This window comes from Galleria mellonella, unplaced genomic scaffold (assembly GCF_026898425.1).
Source record: "Galleria mellonella isolate WM207_F2 unplaced genomic scaffold, CSIRO_AGI_GalMel_v1 utg266, whole genome shotgun sequence".
NCBI lineage: Eukaryota > Metazoa > Arthropoda > Insecta > Lepidoptera > Pyralidae > Galleria > Galleria mellonella.
Genome location: NW_026442061.1, coordinates 3655457 through 3663444, shown reverse-complemented (window position 1 = coordinate 3663444; position 7988 = coordinate 3655457). Strand labels below are relative to the sequence as shown.

At 32.2% G+C, this 7988-nt stretch overlaps 2 protein-coding genes across 2 annotated transcripts; one reads left to right on the top strand and one right to left on the bottom strand.

Moving 5' to 3' along the window:
• The first annotated feature begins 305 nt into the window (after positions 1-305).
• On the top strand, positions 306-3742 carry LOC113516005 (PEST proteolytic signal-containing nuclear protein-like). Its single transcript, XM_026900335.3, has 4 exons — positions 306-524; positions 660-842; positions 1433-1697; positions 2296-3742. Exons 1-4 carry the CDS (start codon positions 494-496, stop codon positions 2459-2461), a joined length of 645 nt encoding a protein of 214 aa, XP_026756136.1. The 5' UTR covers positions 306-493; the 3' UTR covers positions 2462-3742.
• Positions 3743-5951: 2209 nt separating this feature from the next.
• LOC113516065 (40S ribosomal protein S26) lies at positions 5952-7754 on the bottom strand. The gene is made up of 3 exons (XM_026900413.3): positions 7627-7754; positions 7267-7444; positions 5952-6145 (listed from the first exon to the last, which is right to left on the bottom strand). The coding sequence occupies exons 1-3, from the start codon at positions 7627-7629 to the stop codon at positions 5979-5981; spliced, it is 348 nt and encodes a 115-aa protein (XP_026756214.1). The 5' UTR covers positions 7630-7754; the 3' UTR covers positions 5952-5978.
• Between the last annotated feature and the right edge of the window lie 234 nt (positions 7755-7988).

The following is a 7988-nucleotide window of genomic DNA, read 5'->3' as shown; positions in this document are numbered from 1 at the left end:
TATATATATGATAACAATATTAAGATTTAGTTATATTACATGAATACATTTATAGTTGCATCAATTGCTTTTCCTATATATTTATAAGTATATTCTCATATGTACAAGTATATGTTTCATATCCTATAAATATCCTAGACCTAATCCTTATCCTTTCTAAATTCGTTTGTGTTAGGTATTTTTATTACTATTATCGTTTCCCCGTTTTGTTCTTGGCAAAATACCCTAATATCGGGGTGAACGCCACAAAAAAAAAAAAAAAAAAAAAAAAAAAAAAAAAAAAAAAAAAAAAAAAAAAAAAAGCAATCTGTCAGTCAAAATTTTTTCTTTGTTAAAATTTTCATGATTGATTATCTGTAATTCTTCATTTACTAATTTTCTTATTTTATTGAACTAAATAAAAAAAAAGGATTTTACTATATTCGACGGACTAGGTTTTACAGAAATATATTAAATTTTTAATGCGACCAATTATCAAGCAGATATCAACACCATGAGCAGTCGTTATCACGACTACAACAAAGGTATCAAAATGGCATGGAATATTTATATTTTAGTCTCCATATTTAAATTATTAAAACGTTATCACAAAGATCTCTAATATTTTGCTCAGTTATATATATTTTTATTTATCTTTGCCAGTGTTTTCGCATTGGCAGGGTCGTCTCGATCCACGCGTGATGATTCTAGGGCGTATAGCAGAGAAGAACGGTGGGAAGGACACGGAAAGAGGAGGTCGCGTTCACGCTCCCGATCTCCAAGGAAGGAGTCACCGCCGTCTAGAAGCAGTAAATATTCATCAGAACGATCTAGAAGCCACGAAAAAGACCGAAGATATGAAGGTACCTATTATGTATGACTTCACATTATAAAGTCTGTATTGTAAATCCTTAAAGCCCATATTTGCGATTCCTTTTTGTTTTTAAAAAAGTAATATTGTTTGTATTTGAAAACTAGTTATGTACTACGTTATTACATACATTTTACCAGAGGGAGACTTTGTACAAATGTCGATTGCTTGGGTACCTCTGTCTCATTCGTGTTTCAACTGTGAAGCAGTTGTGTTTGCATGGCTGTCTTTCGATTTGAAGGGTGGGATATGACGTGAATTTACAGGGTACAGAGGAATAACACTTGAATCCTCAGGAATGGCAACGCATGGGGGGTATCATGGGAGGAAACAGTATACTCTGTTATGGCCATGGTACTGCTCGTGTCTATAGGCTACGGTTACCACTTTCCATCAGGTGGGCCGTCAGCTTGTTTGCCATTCTAAGTCATATAAAAAAAAAGTTCACTCACTTTACTCACTCTATAAAAGAACTGTTATGATATAAATGTATATTAAATTGTGTGAATATGATTAAAATATGTAAAAATATTTCAATAAGAACAATTTCATATTATCTACATTGAAAATTGTTTGTTTTAGATAAAAGAATCGAAGAAAGTAATTATGACTGGGAGAACTCTGATGATGAAGTTCCAGCTCCACCACCTCCACCTCGCATCACCAAGATCTCCATTGGTTTCACTAAACCCAAGGCTCCAATTAAAATGAACCTCAGCAATCCAGCTAAAGTAGCTGCTGGTCCTGTCAAGGCAACTATTGCATCAGTGTTCAATGATGATGATGATGATGATGAACCTGAGGAAATGCCAGCTGAAGCTAGAATGAGGATGCGGAACATTGGCCGGTAGGTTCATTGACAATTAACACAAAAAAAGGAATAATATCTATCTCATGACAATTTTCCTCCAAAAAAAATCTTGTTCATAGTTTTCAGTTATATAAACATAGCATATATTTAAATGTATATTTTTAGTTAGTTAAAAAACAATCAATTTAAATAAATTCATCTTTTTTGTATATAGTTAAACTATGATACAAAACAAAATTGAAAAATTCAATTAGAAATATTTGATCTCTTTTATCTTTGATCTTACATAAACCATGAATTTGAATGTCTTAAAATCAAAGTATCATTTGTTTAATTGAGCAGAAATAGTTTAAAGTAATAATAAAACATTAAAAACGACATTATTTGACAGATTTATAAATTCTATCGTCTTCTCCATAACAAATATTATTTCAAATGTCATAACAATTAGTTGAACTGTTAAACAGTAACAAAGAAACAGATTTTAATGTTTATGGTATTAATAATTAGACTCATGTAATGTTTGAAGACATAATTACATACTTATGTTTAATAAATAAATTAATTTAATATTTGTTTTGTATTTGATTATACTAGTGTATTATTACATAAATATTTTATCACTCTTTTACAGTGAAACTCCCACATCGGCCGGTCCAAACTCCTTTGGCAAGACCAAACAAGGCTTCTGTGATGCCAAGAAAGTGTTTGAGAAGAACCTAAAACAAGCATTGGAGACTGCAGAGAAGCCTCCCATGCCCAAGTTTCCACAGACCATATATAAAATTAAAGGCCCTTGATAGTCCAATGATAAGTGGTTTAAAACTAAAAATTGAATCGATTAAGTCTAATGTAGAATAAAGTGTAGAATATTTTACTAATATTTACTCAACTCTGATAAATTTTAATTTTGCCATAAAAAAATCTCAATAATAATATCAATATGTAACATCTATGCTTAAATATATTTTTAATACCACTTTTCATGTTTGAGATTGATCATATACAATCTAGATGGAGTAGAAAATGTAATATTTTTTACAAAATAGTGTGTCATTCTTAAATGTGTAGTTGCAAGTTACACAACCTGGATGAAGTGTAAAATGTCATATCTCTTTTACAAAACAGCATTGTTTAGTGTGTAGTTACAAATAATAACTGTATAATTTCGGTATCTTTATTCATGCACACTAAACATTTAATTGTGAAGTCAACGTTAGACCAATCTTTGCTCGCCGATATAGATATATATTTTTTTTTAATTAAATTTTTGTTGAGGCTTAGTACACCAAAGTGACTATGCCAGCCTCATAGGGATTGTCTGATAGTCAGTCTGTCAGTCCGTCAGGGACACCTGTACCCACACATATAGCCGTCTTGCATTGTGACTGCCAGGTTGACCCAGTATTATATATTTAATTCCATACAATTTACTTCTATTCATATAGTCACATGTTATGGGACACTATGGCTGTTGGATGCTTTCGATTCGCTTGGGATGGGATATATGATATAAACTGTTTTACATAATAATAAAACAATTGGAAACCATTTGTTTATAAACAAATACTCTATCTACATCTATATGATCTACTTTTAAAATGTTTACCAATATTTTATGTCCTGTTTTGAACAACTTTATCCCTTTCAGACCTGAACGACACGGGCGTGAGTTGTAACTTTCAAAAATTCTAAAACCGCGCGCAATTCATTTTTACGCACGAAGCTGAAATAACATAATAGTGAGATTCTAAACCAGCCAATAAGAAATCATTTTAGCGGTTAGGTGGTGCAGTTTTGTCGTGCGTGCCGGCAAGACGGCTTGGCTCCAAAACACGAAAATATATTTAATCTGAAAGAAAAAAAATCTTGGGTCTGAAAGGGATATACAATTAGACAGTCAAATCTATATCTGTATCTATTATTTATTTGGTCAATCTACAAAATATTTTTAATGGAATTGAACAAAATGATATTCTGGTTATGTGGTCTTCTACATATAAAATTGAGATATGTATCTATGTATCTGTGTTTAATTTTACTGGATTCATGCATATTAATAGATATTATTGTAATATTTTCTTGTTGTCTATTTATTTTACCAATTTGTGTTCACACCTCGTCCTGTATAAGTTAAGAGAATGTTTAAATATCTCCATGTATTTTCATAACTACTTTCACACCCAACATAAATAGGATAGTTTGTTGCGGTAACACTTTTTAGCAACAAGCTCACGGCTCGCCTTATAGAAAATGTTAACCGTCGCCTGCTTATACATAATACACAGTGACGCCTATGATACGAGTTTGTAAGAAAGCAAATACGATTATGCAGAAAGAGAAAAATAGATAATTTATTTGCATTATTTACAGTACGCAAATTATAAGATATACAGATATACATACAAAGCGAGATAACATATATGATTTAAAAAATACATAAGGCCAAATACAATAAAGGTTATAAGATTCTATTTGAATTCGGACTAGAAATATGCAGACAAAAGCAGGATGCCAATACAATAATTTTCATGCAACTTGGCTGTAGTATGTAAAGTAGCTGACAGCCAACAAGAATGTGTTTTTTTTAATGGAATGATAACACCGCCTTCGCTATCGGTATACACTGGCGGGGCACCAGTAAATGATGATAGGTGAGGGTGAAACAGGTCAGCACAACATGACGAATTCAACAAGAATTTGCCACGATGTTTTCCAGGGGGAACTATGTGAAGGTTGACCTGATTGGGTATATTGCCAGCAATGAGGCTGTCAACTCCCATTACTGACAATCCCTTTCCCCCTAACAAGAATGTGCTAGCCAGACATAACACCATGAACATAGCAGAATAGTGTCTCTCACGGTATCTCTTTTCTTTAATGGATGATAATGAAATGGTAACCTCGCCTGTGCTAACAGTATATGTTGGTGGGGCACCAGTGAGGCATGATAGGTTCTTACCTATCATGCCTCACTGGTGCCCCACCAAATGAAGCAGGTCAATTGGCCCATCGTAACAAATTCACTAATCAATCACGATGGTTTCCAGGGGGAACCGCGAGGAGGTCGACCTGATAGGGTATATTGCTAGCAACAGGGTTACTAATCCTGGTTACCAACAATCCCTTTTCCCCCTTTTCACATTATCTTAGAATAAAGGTGTTGACTTCGTACCATAATAATTTCACTACAGTATGTACTTCTCTTCAAACCAAAACATTGCATACAATGGAATGTAACAATAAAAGGAATATAAGCAAATGGCAGGAAAGTCATGTAAGAAAAACTGCTAAATAATAACCAAGGTAAACAACCTGGAATTTGATAGAAAAGCGAAATATTCCGGGAGAAAGCGCGCTCCTCAGGGGTAGCCATATATAGTTACAAATCTCAAGAGATACCAGAACACAGAATGTCTTGAATAAATAATAGGTCATAACAATAAAGCAATATTTATTTATTGGAGATTAAAAATAAGATGAGAAATTTCATTTACAACAAAAATTATCGACCTCGTCGTGGTTCCCCCTGGAAACTGTCATGGTTAATTCCTGATGAATTCATTATGATGGGCTAACTGGCCTGTATTCATTCTCATCTATCGGGTGATAGATGAGAATGAATACAGGCTTCACTGGTGCTCCGCAAGCGTATGCCGTTAGCGCAGGCGGGGTTACCATACCATTTTCACCCATCAAAAAAAAAAAGACTAGCAAAGTACACCTACATGAATTCATTTAAAATTATTAAGAGGGGATCTTATTAATATCATAATAATAGTGATTATTTATTATTGATAATATAGTTATTATTTATTTACCACGAGGATCTAAATCTTAAATAAATATAAACTATAAAATTTCATTTATATTCAACTGCTTAAATGTAATTTTTTTTTTATACAACTTAGAATGGCAATCTAACGTTCATCTCACGCCATATCCCACCCTTCAAACCGAAACACAGCCATGCAACTGCTTCACGGTTGAAATACGAATGAGACTGAGGTACCCAAGCAAAGGACTTTTAAATCTACTTTCATATTTATAATATCAGGTATATCCTAGAGTTTAAAGTATCCTACACTAAGTTGGGATATAACCTACTCACTTACCAAATTTCATTCGAATCCGTTTAATAGTTTGCTTGAAAAAGTGATAAATATTTATTGATCCTTACAAATCTTCGCATTTATATTTATTATTAGTATTAAGATTAACTAAATAAATTATTGCCCTCTACCCTAGGCAATAAATAAAAAAGGAGTTTATGAAATAAAAAATATACACTTGGATTTTTTTACTTTTTATTAAAGTTTACTTCCTCTGTACATTCTGTGGACGAGCCATATCCCGTGGGAAGGTGCTCTTGGGTGGTGTTCTGATACGCCTGTCCTTCTTTGATCTGTTACGGACCACTTTACTGTGGATGGCGCACGACACACAGTAGTGAAGCTTAGCATACAACTTAGGCAACTGGAATGCTGTGAAAACAAAAAAACAATAAAAATTAATGTTTAACAAACTTAGTGTACTGACTTAGGATATTTACTGAACTCAATCACTAAATTTGATTGCAGATTGTGATGTTTTTGACAGAAAGAAACAAGTAATCAGCAAATAATAATAAATTGGAGAGTTAATGTACATAGATGTAAAAGTGTTTTAACAAATAAATATTCATTTTATTTTATTCATTTATTTCAAAATATTATATATTGGAAAGACAGAAAGAGTGAAAGTAAAACCTAAACTAAACCTTCACATATTTTTCTTATTATGGCAAACTCAAAAGTGTTTTAATATTAAACTGACAAACAATTTGTTGATGCGGTTTAAAAGAGGTAGCATTTTATTTCACTAAGGTATATTTTTTCCGAATAAAGACTGTCCTATTGCTAAAGCTGAAGCAAACAATACCAGAATCATTGTGACAAGAGATTTTTATATATTAAGAAGTTGGTTTTTACTAAGTTTATTACCATAGTGTTTTGGAGGAAACAGTGAAGTATCTCTTTAGCTATTACTTAAAATGTTTCTTGTCTATTATTAAAAATTTTAAACAAACCCATTAGTGTTTAATGACCGTAAACTTTTTATCAAAAACACAAATAAATAATTATAAAAGGAATAGAAAAAAAATCTGTGGAAGTAGTAGTGTTACAACTTATAAAGAAGAAAAAGCATGATGAAGAGTTATTCAAAGAAGGGACAGTGTCTAGTTCTTTCATAATAAACATAATTTGATAGAATTAATTTTTATAAAATTATTGACCTCTTTAAAAGTTAAAAAATTTGATAATCCTAAAGAAATGTAGAGGATTCACTTAGAAAAGCCTCAATTGATTGATTATTATAAGGCTGCTCAGAAATACAATTCTTTTCAGTAGAGATATATGCCTAGGAGTGGGATGTCAATTAATTATGATAATGAATAACATAAATAGCTAGCATGAAATGTTAAAATTATTTGAACTTTTTCTTGAATTACTGAAATGAGTAGATCAAAGCAAACCAAATATTTATCAAGTAAAAAAAATCAAAAATTTTATAAATTTTGGAACAAATGTCTATACGATCTAAGATTAGGGTGATTGTAACTTACAGGCATATACGGAGGCTTCGTTTATGTCTCTCACTGCAGCCGCTTCCACTATATTCCTTATTACAAATTTTTTGATTGCCTTGTCCTTAGGGACGCAGCGAGCGCAGTTAGTGCATCTCACGGCTTTCACGTGGCCACGGCCGTGCTTGGCGCGACCTCCGTTGCGGCGTTTGCGAGTCTGAAAGAGAACAGAAATTGTCGGCCACATGCTTCAGATATCAACATCATGTGTCATACGGGACACCTTTTGCAATATATAATATAAAACACTACTAAAATACATTTCGTAAAAATATTGCACAAAATAAAAGTATATTTTAACTTTTAATTCTGTATTTTAATTAAAAAAAGATTACGCACCATGTTTCTAACCTCTGATTCAGTAAACGAAAGAAAGATGGAAACTAAAGTTTGAACATAGACAACTTGGTGACAGCAGAAACTAACTTCCGGCTACAGCTGTCAAATCGGCAAAATGTTGCCATTGGTAACAAAGATTTCCTTGTTCTTAGATTACTAATTTAGAACCATCAACTTTGTCCTCTTTTACATATTTTAAAGTTGATATGAAAAATTACGAGGTCAAAAAAAAAAAAGGCGAAAAATGTAAAACATTTTTCGCATAAAACAATGCAAGATCAAAGAATTTGGGGTTCTGTTTCTAAACAATTAAGAGTTAAATTAAAACATTTCGATTCCTGAATTATATAGATAGATTTCTA